The sequence below is a fragment of the Podarcis tiliguerta genome (genome assembly GCF_965153285.1).
Source record: "Podarcis tiliguerta genome assembly, chromosome: 13".
Lineage (NCBI taxonomy): Eukaryota > Metazoa > Chordata > Lepidosauria > Squamata > Lacertidae > Podarcis > Podarcis tiliguerta.
Genome location: NC_139546.1, coordinates 12,931,627 through 12,945,938, shown reverse-complemented (window position 1 = coordinate 12,945,938; position 14,312 = coordinate 12,931,627). Strand labels below are relative to the sequence as shown.

The window sequence follows — 14,312 nt, the reverse complement described above, 5'->3', positions numbered from 1 at the left end:
TGTTACAGGATTATGTGGACAAAGAAAAGGCGATTGCCAAGGCCCTTGAGGACCTTCGAGCCAATTTTTACTGTGAGCTCTGTGATAAGCAGTACCAGAAGCATCAAGAGTTTGACAACCACATCAATTCCTATGACCACGCCCACAAACAGGTAAATGGGCAGCCTATTGTCTGATGTGGTTTGATCATCTTCTTGTGGGGAGAGGCAGTAGTTTTATCCATACAGTGACTTTATTTTCTGTTGTCTGCTTTTCCGTCATCTTCCCCACAGTCTGCCTTGATGCCCCATGGTTTAGTGAATGATTGCAGCTGAACTTAATCCTAGCATCAAGAGTTAATTTTTTGTCCTGACTTAGAAGGAAATTAAGGCAGCACCTGTTTTGGACTTTGGTAGTAGGTTATTAGCTTAAAGTTGGGGAGGGGGAGTATTTAGTGTTATGGAAATTGATATAGTTATAAATAGTTATAGATTTTGTGTAAATATGTCAGGCTCGAAGGCTTTCACATCTAATGTAGGAGGTAAACAGTTGGAAGCTTTTGATAATGTAGAATGGACAACATTACACAATAGAAAGAAAGCTCATTAGATCATTAGTGCCATTTTGATATTTTTGGCAAACTGTAACAGGCAGAATGATCCTCATTTACTGGCCAGGTCTTTTAAATCATGTTTGCCTGATTTTTGCAGTAGATATAAAGTGTAAAAAGCAGGTGAAGGGGCTCAGGTTTCCTTTGAAGCTCCTCTGACCTGTGTAAACCTAAATGTGAGACTGTAGAAGACTGTGATCTCACTTTGTGGAGTGATCTGAATTCTGGGCATGCTCAGAAGCATCCATGTTCTAAGGCTAGGATTATCAACATGAGGCCCATGAGATCACTGACACCCCTGAGAGCTTGACCTGGTGCCCATGAGGCCTCTGAGAGTCTTTCCTATTTCCTCTTTCAACGCCTTGTGTTTTCCAAAGTTGAGTTTGGCATTTGAGCAGCAGAGAGCAGAGCAACAGAGATGTTAGAAGGGAAAGGAGGAAGAAAACAGAGGTGCAGGGAAAGATAAGGTGTGGTGCCAATGGGGGGGGGGAGCATAAATTTGTGCGAGAGAAGGCATGTGCAGGGATTCACACATGCCTGTGTCAGATTCAGAAAAATGGGTCTTAGAATTGCGTGTTTTCTGCATGTTTCCTCTTCCCCCAACAATCATCAAATTGCAGGTCATACCTGCCTCCATTGACTAAACTGTGAAAATAATGCATTCAGTTCTTTTTACTGTGCAGTTTGCTACGGTGCAGTTTGCTACTGGTGGAAGCTTTAATTTAGTGGGGTTTAAGGGGACGCTGTGTAAAATCAGACATACTCAAGTGGATCTGTTTTTAATTCTGTTAGATCTCATATTTACCCGGACACCCTGGAATAGTGGAGAGACCCACATGCATGTACCTTTGCTCTTTCTGTTTTGTCTAGCACAGGGAAAGGGATGGAGAGGTGGTAGGGTGGTGCTCACAACACTCTCTCACATGGGCCCAAAAAGGTTGGCAACCCATACTTATGTCAATGCAATCAGGTCCCAAAACTGAGACTTGGGGAGTGGGGTGATACTTCAATCAACCTGACCTCGTTGCTTTTATTGTTTTGTTGTTTTCTGTGGTTTTGAAGTGTTACAGCTTTTAATTCAATATTGATTTTGCGTAGGCTTTAACTTCTGTTAGCTGCTTTGAATTTCAAGAAAGGAGGGGGATAATATTCATAAAATAGGTGCTTCAGGTTTGAAAATTCAGATTAAAAAAACACACACAATCAATAGTTCTTAGGAATAGACAAGCATTGGAGGAAACAGCTAAGATTGCCATTAAGGTTGGAGCCAGCGAGTACTGTGTGTGTATCGGTAGGAAACCTTGTAAAGTGAGAGTATGACACAGTCCTGCTTAATCACCCCATATTGGTCCTGGTGGCAGCATCACCCTTCTCTTGTGGAGTGAGAGAGAAGCCCCTCATGTCATTTGGGGCAAAATTATACAGATGTTACAATGAAAAGAAAACAGGAAATGAGATTGTAAACCTATTTTGCCAACAAATATGCTAACTGCTGAAAGCACACTTTGAGTTGTATCAGAATTCTTGAAGCTTAGAAGTACAGAGCATAACCATTAAAAAATGAGATCATGGTGGTTATGTATGCTAATATAAGCCTAATCTTTAGAGCACCAGAAAGTGTTCCAACTAGGGGCTGTTCATTGGGGAGATTGTGTCTGGAAATCAGGAAACTCAGTGTCTACCTTTTGCTTTTTTTCACAGTTCAAGAAGGAAAGCATTTGTGCTTCAAGGCATTTTTGCTTCACACCTTTCTTAAAATAGAGCAGGGATGAGAAACCTCAAGCCCACAGGCTTAGTGAGGACTGCCAGGCTGTACCTGTCATTCACCTGATGTCATATAAAACGTCAGGTGTGGAGCAGGGAAATACCTGGCTCAGCCAAAAGGGGCTAATCAGTGGTGCCTTCCAAAGCCCCTTTCAAATCATTGGCTCAAGATCATGCTTTGAAATGTGTTTCTGAAGGCCCTTGTGAATTGAAGTCACCTAATATAATAGGGATGTCAGTTGATAGGCAAGTGGGTGACTCAACCCACTAGTCAGACATGGACTGTGAGGAAGGTGGAAGCTACTGATTTGGCCCTACTGCCTGGTCCAGTCCCCACCCCTGAAATAGAGAGAAGCAGCTTCACTTGTCCTTTAGTTAGCTGAGCTGAAGATCGGTTCGAAAGCATGCTGGGTCAAAAGGTAAATTCAGGTCAGTGAGGGCAACCAAAATGGTCAAAGGCCTGGAAACAATGCCTTATGAGGATCGGCTAAGGGAGCTGGGCATGTTTAGCCTGGAGAAGAGGAGGTTAAGGGGTGATATGATAGCCATGTTCAAATATATAAAAGGATGTCACATAGAGGAGGGAGAAAGGTTGTTTTCTGCTGCTCCAGAGAAGCGGACACGGAGCAATGGATACAAACTACAAGAAAGAAGATTCCACCTAAACATTAGGAAGAACTTCCTGACAGTAAGAGCTGTTCGACAGTGGAATTTGCTGCCAAGGAGTGTGGTAGAGTCTCCTTCTTTGGAGGTCTTTAAGCAGAGGCTTGACAACCATATGTCAGGAGTGCTCTGATGGTGTTTCCTGCTTGGCAGGGGGTTGGACTCGATGGCCCTTGTGGTCTCTTCCAACTCTATGATTCTATGATTCTATGATTCTATGATTCTAGGATTTGTTATTTCACTCCATGTCTAAGTTGCTTGTGGCTTACATTTTTCATCTCTTCCTCCAGCCATGTGCATCCTCCCCCTCTCCCCCCGCCATGATCTGTGCCAAGATTTAATTTGAACTGCAGCATTTCACCAGCGTTCAGTTGGAGATCTGCTGCAGCAGAACCCTTTTTTTCATGACCCTGCAAGTAGTCCACTTCAGCGGTGGATGTCAGCCAACAACCTCTTAGCTTCACCTTCGCCTGTGGAAGGAATGCATGGTCACTTATATATACACACTTAACTTTGGGATTCATTGTTGATGAATCTGTCAAGGAAGCCAAGTCGAGCACCTGAGCAAATCCGCTCTTGGAACATGAAGAAATGACTTTGGTTATTAGTGAGTTAAGCTGACCTTGTGTTTGAAATAAATCAGGCACAGGCAATTTAGATGTTGGTCCTATGTGGCTTGCTAGCTTGCCTTCACAACAACACTTGAAAAAAGAAAAAAGGAAAGGAATCTACATTAATATACCTTGATTGGGGAAGCTTATAACATGTTAGAAAGCTTCCCTCTTGATGTATTTCCTCCTTCTACTTCCCTTAGCTGCTTTTCCTTCCCTAGTCCCCTGTGGCTCTTGAGATTCTTTCTTTAGAATAATTTTTATTAGATCAGGGCTTTCGAAAAATTGTCAATTTACTTGCAGTCCTTTTGCTCTAACTGCATTCCTGCCAGCTCAGTTGAATTTTCACCCTCAGCTTTCCTCTTCATTCCCACCCCACTATTCTTCCCATGTCTCTTGAATCCGCACCACCCTACTTCATTGCTCCTTCACTGATAGTGTTCCTTCCCCTAAATGTGGCATCGTTATCCATGTCACTGTCACACCCCCCCCCCCGAAAAGTCATGACCAGGTAGAGAAGACATGGTTGTTACTCTTCAGGAAGGAATTAAACTTCAGGAATGGCATCTTCAGCTATTTGAGCTGTTCAGCACTAGTATAAGCTGCCCAAGGAGACCTTGGAATTTTCTTTATTTGAAGTTTAAAGAAAGGAATGACTGTGGTAAAAGGTGGTTAAAGACAGGACCCTCTAGTGATGAGGACTGTGTATTGGAACTACCTGGTCCCAGTTTGCTGTTCTCATGGTGACAGGCTGGGATCCAGATTGTGGTACATTTTCCCCCTGTGGCCTCTCAAAATAATGGGGCGTAAAAAGAACTACACTTTGCACCTACTTATTCGCCACTGAATTGCTGTTATTTAAAATTAACTCAAGCTGTAGGTTGGGATCCTTCCTTTTGGAGGAGCATAGGACAGTTTTAGGAGAGTCCTGGGTGCTGGGACTGTAAGAATGATCTGATGGAGCAGGAAGTTGAGTAGAACTGGGTTCCTCTTTCTGTGTTGCACCCCTACAATAGGAAAACACCACCGGGAAAAGAAACTGCTTCATTTTACTCATTCAGGTCAGTGTCCAGAGCAGGGGTCTGCAACCTGCAGCTCCGGAGCCGCATGTGGCTCTTTTACACCTTTGCTCCGGGGCGGATACTAGCGAGCGGAGGAGGCGCATTGTGCGTCCCGACACTCCCCACTGTAGCGGGCGCTGTACTGGCTGTGACGTAGCATGCGGGCGGTGCGTGCGTTAGTCATGCACCACCCCGACGCCACCTTCCCGCCCGCTTTCAGATCGCGGCTCCGGAGATATATTTGTTTTAAATGTCGCAATGGTTTTGCGGCTCCCAGTTTTTTTCCCTTCGGAAACGGGTCCAAGCGGCTCTTTTTGTATTAAAGGTTGCAGACCCCTGGTCCAGAGCATCCAGACCTCTTGCTCGAGGGAGTGGGGTGTGTGGGAAGGAAATAGGAGCAATCCTGCTCAAAGAATCTTTCATTCACCCATTTTTAAACCATGTTGAGAAGGGATGCTGGCTTGGTACCAGTTCTGGACTGTCAACTCCTTCATTCATTCCTGTAAGTTTTGGGTAGCCTCCCATGCCAGAATCCTCCTCCTTCTCCACAACACCATGTGCTTTGCTTGCTTTCATATCTCGGTCCACCCACTTTGCTGCTAGTTCCTTCAGTTCACCATCAGACCTCACTGCTATCACTACTGAATGTTGCCCTTTGATATTTTCTTGGTGCCAAGGGTTTTTACAAATTGCATGACAATTATTGCTGCTCATTCGGTGCCGTAAAAGTTTCTAATTTCTCCCTCAGTACATTTGGGTGACTGAGTCATATTAGGGAAACCAGATCAGTCATGAACCAAGGGCTCAGTGTCACTCCAAATCAGTGTTCAAATGGGAACAGTGAGGAGGAGAAGGTAGAGAGGCCCTTAATTTAATGCAAAGGTCCCACCTCCTGCTCCCTACAATTTTAACCAAATTGTGGCTCCACTGTAGTCTTCTTAAAACATGCTACGAAAGCCAGGCCTGTTCTGCCCTATGATTCAAGCACCGATCTCAACCTTTTAGATGATCTCTGCCTAAGCATCAACAGACACACATTTCAGCAGCGGAGAACAAAACAAATAACTTTTCATCAGTTTAGCCCTCAGCTCCTTTCTCGGCAGGATCACTCTACATTGAGACTGGGCCTTATGTATTGTGTCAGACCAGCAATAAGCGAATTGCAGAATTCTTAGCTGGCCCTGAAACCTTATGCTGCTTTAAACCTGCTGAAACAGGTTTGTTTATTAATCAAATGAAATTTATTATAAAAAATAAAGCACATATATCTGCTCGGTCATCAAAGTTTTGTGTGGTTAGCATGGGGGTCAGGTTTCATAATCCAGTAATACAGTAGCTACCTTTAGCTTTTTAAGGGACACGGGTGGCACTGTGGGTTAAACCACAGAGCTTAGGACTTCCTGATTAGAAGGTCGGCAGTTCAATCCCCGTGACGGGCTGAGCTTCCGTTGCTCGATCCCTGCTCTTGCCCACCTAGCAGTTCGAAAGCACGTCAAAGTGCAAGTAGATAAATAGGTACTGCTCCTGCGGGAAGGTAAACGGCATTTCTGTGCGTAGTTCTGGTTTGCCAGAAGCGGCTTAGTCATGCTGCCCACATGACCCGGAAGCTGTACGCCGGTTCCCTCAGCCAATAAAGCGAGATGAGCGCCACAACCCCAGAGTCGGTCATGACTGGACCTAATGGTCAGGGGTCCCTTTACCTTTAGCTTTTATTGTAGGAGAATTTCTTGTCAAGTGTCTGCAGGCTCTGATTCTCACTTCCTTTTGAAACAAGACCCAGTAAGAGAACAGTAACAAAGATGGGAATGTAGCTGCCCCACATTTTCCTCTCTAGTCCTCAAATAACACCCTGAGCAGAGCCACCTGAGAACATTAGAAACTGCATTCCACATGTTTCCGATGCTCCATTAGATTTTGTGAGCCAGATCATCCTTGCTAGCATGCTATAATGAGCAGAAAGATTTTTGCAAGTGGAAGTTGTCCCCCGCGTCATATGGCTGCGCATACAGGCTTGCTTTTGAGCAGAACTCTTGACACCTGCAACACATTTTGTGTTCGCGGTTTTGCTTCTCTGTTGCCTTGATAGCTCTTCCCTAGACATAAAATGCTACCCGGTGTCACCTTTGGTGTTGTTTGGGGTCACTTCTTACAGCAATTGATTCAGAAATTGCTTAAGTGCCCACGCAATGCATTGCCCACAAAGAGCAGCACTGCTAGAGGAAGGAAATGGAAGCCAGCAGACCTCTGAAAGAGCCCCTTCATCCTCAGGCTTTCCGATTCTGTGCTCACATCACAACAAGTGTGTGCATTCATGTGACTTAGGCATGCTCCGCCAGGCACTCCCACATACAAAGCCAAACCATGGAACTCCCTCGAGTAAGAAGGAGGAAGAAATGCGTCTCAGCATGCATCATGTCAGCCTTCAAATATGCTGAGGCCACTGCACGAGGCAGGGAATGTCAACAACATTGCTGGATCAAACAATTGGGAAGATTCTGTGAAGAAATGCCAAGGCTGCTTTGGTCACTGCTGAGAAGTTAAAGATTATCTGTAGTCCCTTTGTGCCAGTGTTGAGGACGAACAGGGGTGGGGCGGGGCATGATCTTTAGCCAAATGTGCCAAGAGGGATGAGGTGGTGCCCCCCCCCCCCTTGGGCTTACCCAACATGTGATGTGCAGTGCTTATTGGGAGCCAGGCTGTTGATGCTGCTAGATAATGTGTACAACAAAGTTTATAATGCCTACTTAGCAATGAAACTCCCTGGTTTGCATGCCTTATATTAGTGGGCTGTTGTGAAGAGCAGATGAGGGAACTTGCATACCTTGGAGGAAGGCTGGGTATAAATGAGACAACTACAGTGGTGCCTCGCAAGACGAAAGAGTTTTTTGAGTTGCTTCGCAAGACAAATTTCCCTATGGGCTTGCTTCGCAAGACGAAAACGTCTTGCGCATTCGTCAATGCATTCCAATGGGAAACCGTCAATGCATTTCCTATGGGAAACCGTGCTTCGCAAGACGAAAAATTCACAAGACGAAAAAACTCACAGAACGAATTAATTTCATCTTGTGAGGCACCACTGTATTTAAGGACTCTGCTTCCTAATGTGTAGGAGCGCCCTATATTTCACTTGAGACACACAACTCACTTGTGGAAATATATTTTTAAAAATGTCTGGTAGCACCTTAGAGACCAACTAAGTTTGTTCTTGGTATGAGCTTCTGAGTACATGCATACTTCTTCAGATGACTTCAGATAACTCACTTGTGGTTAATAATGAGCTAGCTACCGCCAGGGTTTCACAATTTCAGCTTGGGTCCAGCAGTCATCCTACTGTTTTCTGCCAGCCAACTCTGGCAGAACTCAACATTTTCAAAGCAGATACCAGTTTAATCAGAATGAGAGCATGTGTTATTAATTTGGGTGTTATCTTCTGCACTAAACATATGAAATCAGGTTTCTGCAAATTGTGGCTAAACTTCCTGGATAATCATTGTCCTGAGGTTAGCTCCAAAGCCCAATCTTACCATAATTTTAGTGGGTTTTCCTTCGGCAGAAATAGGATTACACCTTAAATGGTTTGTGAGTTGTATTGAGATGCATAATAAATCCAGGTTTATTTGAAATTTAGTAGCACTGAGCTCAGTAGGGTTTATTCTCCAGTAAGTGTACGTAGACTAGTAGTCCAATTACCCAAGTAAATGACTTTCCTTTTGTTTGCAAACTAAGCCATTTTACAGTTTTTACCAAGCAGAAGTTAAAAATACTTTTTCATTTGTTTGGTTTCCTATAAAGCACATGGTCTCTTAGTTTAATTAAACCTCCAGAAAACACATTATGGTTTTAAGAGCGCACAGCAGCTGACATGGTTGTGAAGTTTCTCTAAAAAGCTCTTGCAACGACCAGTTGGATATGTATGGCTTTGAGGAGCTCAGTTTGGCATCTGCATGGGCTGAGGCAAACAGGAGCCATAAATGGCATGTGAAGTGGCTCTTCCTCTACTTCAGCAAATTGCGCGGGGTGGGGGGGAGGAGATGTGTCTGCCCAGTTCACGAAAATCTGGGATGGGGATGAAAAGCAAACTCCCCTCTTGGCTGCAGAGAGCATTCACTGCTAAGCCTCTGGCTTGCTCTGCAGGGGAAGAAAAGGCAGCACAGTATGCTTTGCATGTCACTTGTGTCTTTGTCTAATGGGTCCAGCAGGCCCCTTTGCTTACCAGCAAATCTCTGTCTGCCCATTTACTGCCTGAATCTATGCTTCTTTACTCAACAGCATGTCCTTCTGAGTTCAGTGGAGTTTCCTCTTCAGCAAGCTTGCATGCTGCCGCAGCCTAGACATCCAAATTAGCAGCTATGGTTACATCTGCAAAGCTTTGTCCTGAGCAGCCTTGGAGCACCATATTTTTAAGCTGTGTGTGTGTGTGTGTGTGTGTGTGTGTGTGAGAGAGAGAGAGAGAGAGAGAGAGAGAGAGAGAGAGAGCATTCACTGCTCTTGGGAGTTTGCAAAAGCAGTCCTTTCTCTTAGTTTCAGGCAGCAAATTGTTTATACAGTAATTACCACACTTAATTTTTCCCCCCAGGTAGCTTATACAGTCATACCTTGGAGTATAGACCCTTCAGGTTGCCTTTTTTTTTTTTTTTTTAGTTGCAGACCACCGAAACCCAGAAGTACCGGAACGGGTTACTTCTGGGTTTCGGCAGTCGTGCATGCGCAGAAGCGCTAAATTGCGCTTTGCGCATGCGCAGATGCACCAAATCGCAACCCGCGCAGGTGCGCCGCTGCGGGTTGCGGAGGCAGTGGGTTGCGGACGTGCATCCCGCACGGATCACATTCACAACCTGAGCGTCCACTGTAAAAGAAAACCATGAACATAGCAATAAATAACAAGACTAAAGAGTGAAACACAAAAGCATTAAAAAGAAGATAGTAGAAAACATTACAAACCACTTATAAAGTGGATGCTGAAAACTCCATTTTAAAATTCCATCAAAATGCTAAGAAAGAGAAAGCTTAGTGGTGGTTTGGGGGGGCAGGGAGAGAATTGCTACACATCAGCAACACCCAACTCCCTGAAGGTTGGGAGAAGCATGCCTCACACATATTTCTACTTTCTCTGCCCCTTCTTTCTAGAAGGTCGGCTTCTGTGGGAATTGAATGAGCTTTTTAAAAATTGAGAGCCAAGTATGATTTTTGTAATTTGTTATTCCCAGCTTCATGAGATTCCCTGGAGCCAGGGGATGATGATAGCTCCATTTTCTGATCTGATCCTCGAACAAACAATTTAACAAGCTAAACAGGCCATTAGGCCTGCTTGAAAGGAATCCTCTTGCCCTAGGTCTGCTTGTTTTGCTTATCTGGCAAGTCTCAGAAAAGCCCTTAGGTGCAGACTGAATTGGCAGGCAAATCTCCCTGCAGTCCTCTACTCCCTCTACTGGGACTCAGCTATTCCTGTGCATTTGCTGCTAAAGCACTTCAGAGGCCTCCTGAACAGGACATTTTGTGAAGGGGAGGGAAGACGCCCACCCCTACCTTTGCATGCTTCACCGGAAGCTGGGGTGGTAGAGGGAACTTGCCAGAGCAAAGGGGAACACAAGCTCTCTCTGTCGATGTGCCAGTGCAATTTATATTCAGCTGAAGCAAAAAGACCTGGATGCCTTACTCAACCTGCCTCCAAGTGTACTTATATTGCATGCCTATTGTTGGTTTTGCTTTCTGCAATTTGTTTTAAAGGACCATTAGGTCCAGTCGTGGCCGACTCTGGGGTTGCAGCGCTCATCTTGCTTTATCGGCCGAGGGCAGCAAGGGAAATAAAACTAGTGGTGAAGACCAAAGAAACATGCCAGATTAGTGGATGTGCATGCCTCCTGCCCCTCTAACTGGGCAGGCTAGAGCCCACATGGCTGTTCCATTTGTGGATTATTGTAAAGCGCAACAGCTTTTAACCACCATGGGTGACTTCCCTCACATTTAATGGCTGGCGGCAATTCTTTACCTGTGTTAATGAACGCAAGTAAAATGCATAATTCCAGATTAAAGTGGAGTGCAGATGTAAAAATTTAAGAATATAGATGTTTCTGCTGCAGGGTGCCTTGGCAGCAGAAGCAATGGTGTCTGAGCCAGAATTCAGGGGATCAGTTGGCAGAACCTCCATGGCTGAGTACCTGCCCTTTTCACTGACTAGCGGGACATAATAAATGCAGGTTTCTAAAATCGGCTTTCTTGGTGCAAATTGCAAGGCATCCACTGAGAATGTGCATGCCTCTGCTAACTCTACTACCCTCTTGCATGTATTAAAAGTGCACTATGCCAAGGGATGTAAATTTGTGTCTTACGGTACTCTGCTCCCGCAAATTCGAAACACAAAGCAAGCCTCTGCAAAAACAAAACAAACGAGCAAAAACCCCACCTTTCCTGTCATCCAGGCTAATAAATGCAGCGCTATAATCATATCGCAGCTCATGCCAAACCGCTACAGATGAGCCCAACTTGTCGCACTCTTTGTTCCCCACACTTGTCAAAGTGCTAAGCAAGAGGCATCCTTACGGCCCATCATTAAAGTGGGCTATAATTTTCTTTAATAGCAGAGCTCTATCATGCACACGGGGCTTGCTGCAAGAGCCTTCCCGCTGCTGGGGGAATCTGTGAATTTTGGTGCTGTCTTCCCACGCTGCTGGTGCTTTTCTTCATTCTTGTGAAGACTTGGTTTTCCCAGCTGTGTGTATTCTTAAGATGGGCATGAACAGGATTTGACCCATCTGTGGATCCTGTGGCTGCAACAGGGGAAGGTAAATCTAGAGGTCTTTTGCATACTCACTCATTTAGAGGTTTTTGCATATGCTATTTATATACCACCCTTATGTTGAACATTTTCAACTGAACATTACAAGAGTGGTTCATGCAAGGGGTTGAAGGAGACCAGTGTTTCATGCAGGATTCATTCCAAAATGAAACTTGTTCCATGAATGCTTCCAAAGAACCTTGGAAATGGTTCTTTATGGAGGGATCCGGTTTATGAAATTTCAGACTTTCATAGATGTACCGTATTTTTTGCTCTATAAGACTCACTTTTCCCCTCCTAAAGAGTCAGGGGAAATGTGTGTGCGTCTTATGGAGCGAATGCAGGCTGCGCAGCTATCCCAGAAGCCAGAACAGCAAGAGGGATTGCTGCTTTCACTGCGCAGCGATCCCTCTTACTGTTCTGGCTTCTGAGATTCAGAATATTTTTTTTCTTGTTTTCCTCCTCCAAAAACTAAGTGCGTCTTGTGGTCTGGTGCGTCTTATAGAGCGAAAAATACGGTACTTGAAAGCCATTTGGTTCTCTGAAGGCTTCTCCTCCAGCTTCACCTTTCCTGTAAATCAGGGCTGGGGAACCTATGGCCTGTCAGATGTTGTTGGACTACCAAGCTCCATCAGTCCCAGCCCGCATGGCCAGCAACTATAGGAATTGTGCTCTAACATAAATACCATTAATAGCAACATCTGGAGGGCCCCAGATTCCATGTCCCAGCTATAAATGCTGCTCCTTTCACATTCCAGGGATGCTTACTTGTTTTGTGGTTTCTCTCCTCCGCTCAAGGCAGCCTCATAGAACCAGTGTTTGACTATGTAGTAACCCACCCCAGCTTATTTGTCCTGGCAAAGTTATTAGTATTATCCTACTTGATGAGAGTCCTGTTCCTCTGTGCCTTCTTAGCTGTGAACCAGTTCCATATCCAATAGAATAAGCTTGCAGATATTCTGAGCATTGATGTTAGTAATGGTTGCCCTTTTTTTCTTTCTCTCTCTCTTCTGCTCTCATGTATTTTTTTTTACCTCCCCCCCCCCCCCACTCATGATATGATATTGTCAACTGATATAATGAAAGCATATTATGGAGGCCAGATCATAAGAGTGAGTTTTTTTTCCTACTAGTGTCTGTAGCTCTGTCTTTCTGTGTGCATGTCTGAGAACGTAGCTATGCATTCCGCTCCTCTTCTTCCACTCTCAGTTCGGTCAAACCATAACCCCATTCAATGATGTCTTACTAGTTTTGGAGAACCCATCACTTCCCCTCCCTGCATCATCTCATCTCATTCAAAGTGGTGTCCATTTTCAGCGGAGTAATGCTAGACTCAAGTCTGCTCTGGGCTAGGGGCAAAAACTCGAGAGTTCTGTGCCAAAGCCGCAGCTTCCATATTGTGGCTGGGGACAAGTCCATATAAGCCGATTCTTTCTAAGGGCGTATTCTTCACCTGATGCATTTAGTTGCTGGGGCAAAACTTTGTGTTAATTTCTTCCTGCTTTCTGCTGTGGATGGATGTGTGTGGGAGGGGGCTGGTAGCTGTGGCTGCAAAGAGCACAATTTGAGATATGCTAAGTCTAAAAACAATTGCAGTATTTAAACAATTGCTGTGTCACCAGACACAATCAGATGGGTTTCAATGCTTGCTGTAGCAAGAGCACCCGGCTCCCAGTCTTTGCTAAGTCACTGGGATTTCGCAGCCAGGTTGGTTAACAAATTCAGCTCTTAAGCCTTTTCCGCCAGTTTTCCTCTGAAAAGGAACCTGCAATTCTAAGCATCCTGGATTGTATAGGGAGATAGAACTGTTCCTCCCTACTGCTCTTGTATACTTAAATATAGTATCTTCCTTCCTCTCTTAATCCTTTCTCAGAAGTGCTTCAATGCTTCTTGCTTACACTCTAAAATGGCTACTCTTTGGAGATTTTTAGTGAGCCCACCCTGTGACTATATGGTCTGCTATTAAGTCAGGCCACTGAACTATCTAGCTCAGTATTGTCTACTTAGAGTGTTCAGGGTCTTGGGCAGAGATCTTTCCAAGCCCTCTTATCCGGAGATGCCAGGGACTGCATCTGGGACCTTCTACATGGAAAGGATGTGCTCTGTATCAGTGAGTTCAGGGAGCACCTCTAAATTCTCTAGTGCACAGGTGGGAAACCTATGGCTCTCCAGGTGCTGCTGGATTACAGCTCCCATCACCCCCGATGGCCATGCTGGCTGGGGCTGCTATGAGTTGAATTCCAACAAGATGAGGAGAGCTGCTGGTTACCCACCCCTGGTCAAATGACGCAGAATGGGTTAAGGATGGCCAGCTGGGAGACTCTTTAGCAAAACTTGAAAAGGTTCACCCTTCCATCTTACTCCCTTCTATTTTCCTTTTCTCTTGCTTTGCTACAGAGGTTGAAGGATCTCAAGCAAAGGGAGTTTGCTCGCAATGTTTCCTCGAGATCCCGGAAAGATGAGAGGAAGCAGGAGAAAGCCCTCCGCCGTCTCCACGAGTTGGCTGAGCAGAGGAAGCAACCTGAATGGTAAGTGAATGGGCTCCTTGTGCCAGCAAGTTAGTTAAGTTAAACATACAGTTGACTTCCCCTTTTATTCAGGCTGTTTTTAATCGACTGGATAGCAAGTTGTTCTTCAGATTTTTGTAAAACATAATTTATTATGTCTCCCACCCCAATGAGGAATGCTTAGCTCACCAGTGGCCATTCCGCAAGTTCAATTCTCCATTCCCCCTCTTCACCAGGAACAGATTTTGGAAGGGCAGTGTATGTGTCATGTGAGTGGAGGGAGACAGATTTGATTGAACTAGCTGCTCTAGTGAACAGGATCTGAGTTGCGAAAAGCTTCAG

The 14,312-nt window shown here is 44.9% G+C and overlaps 1 protein-coding gene across 9 annotated transcripts in view; it reads left to right on the top strand.

The window, feature by feature from the left end:
- Nucleotides 1-14,312, top strand: part of GPATCH8 (G-patch domain containing 8) — an 85,014-nt gene that overhangs the window by 64,272 nt on the left and 6,430 nt on the right. For all 9 annotated transcript variants that reach the window (XM_083407426.1, XM_083407427.1, XM_083407428.1 and 6 more), the window contains 2 exons: nt 9-152; nt 13,861-13,991. In XM_083407426.1, coding sequence (XP_083263552.1) covers nt 9-152; nt 13,861-13,991 — 275 coding nt within the window. The remainder of the gene's footprint in view (nt 1-8; nt 153-13,860; nt 13,992-14,312) is intronic.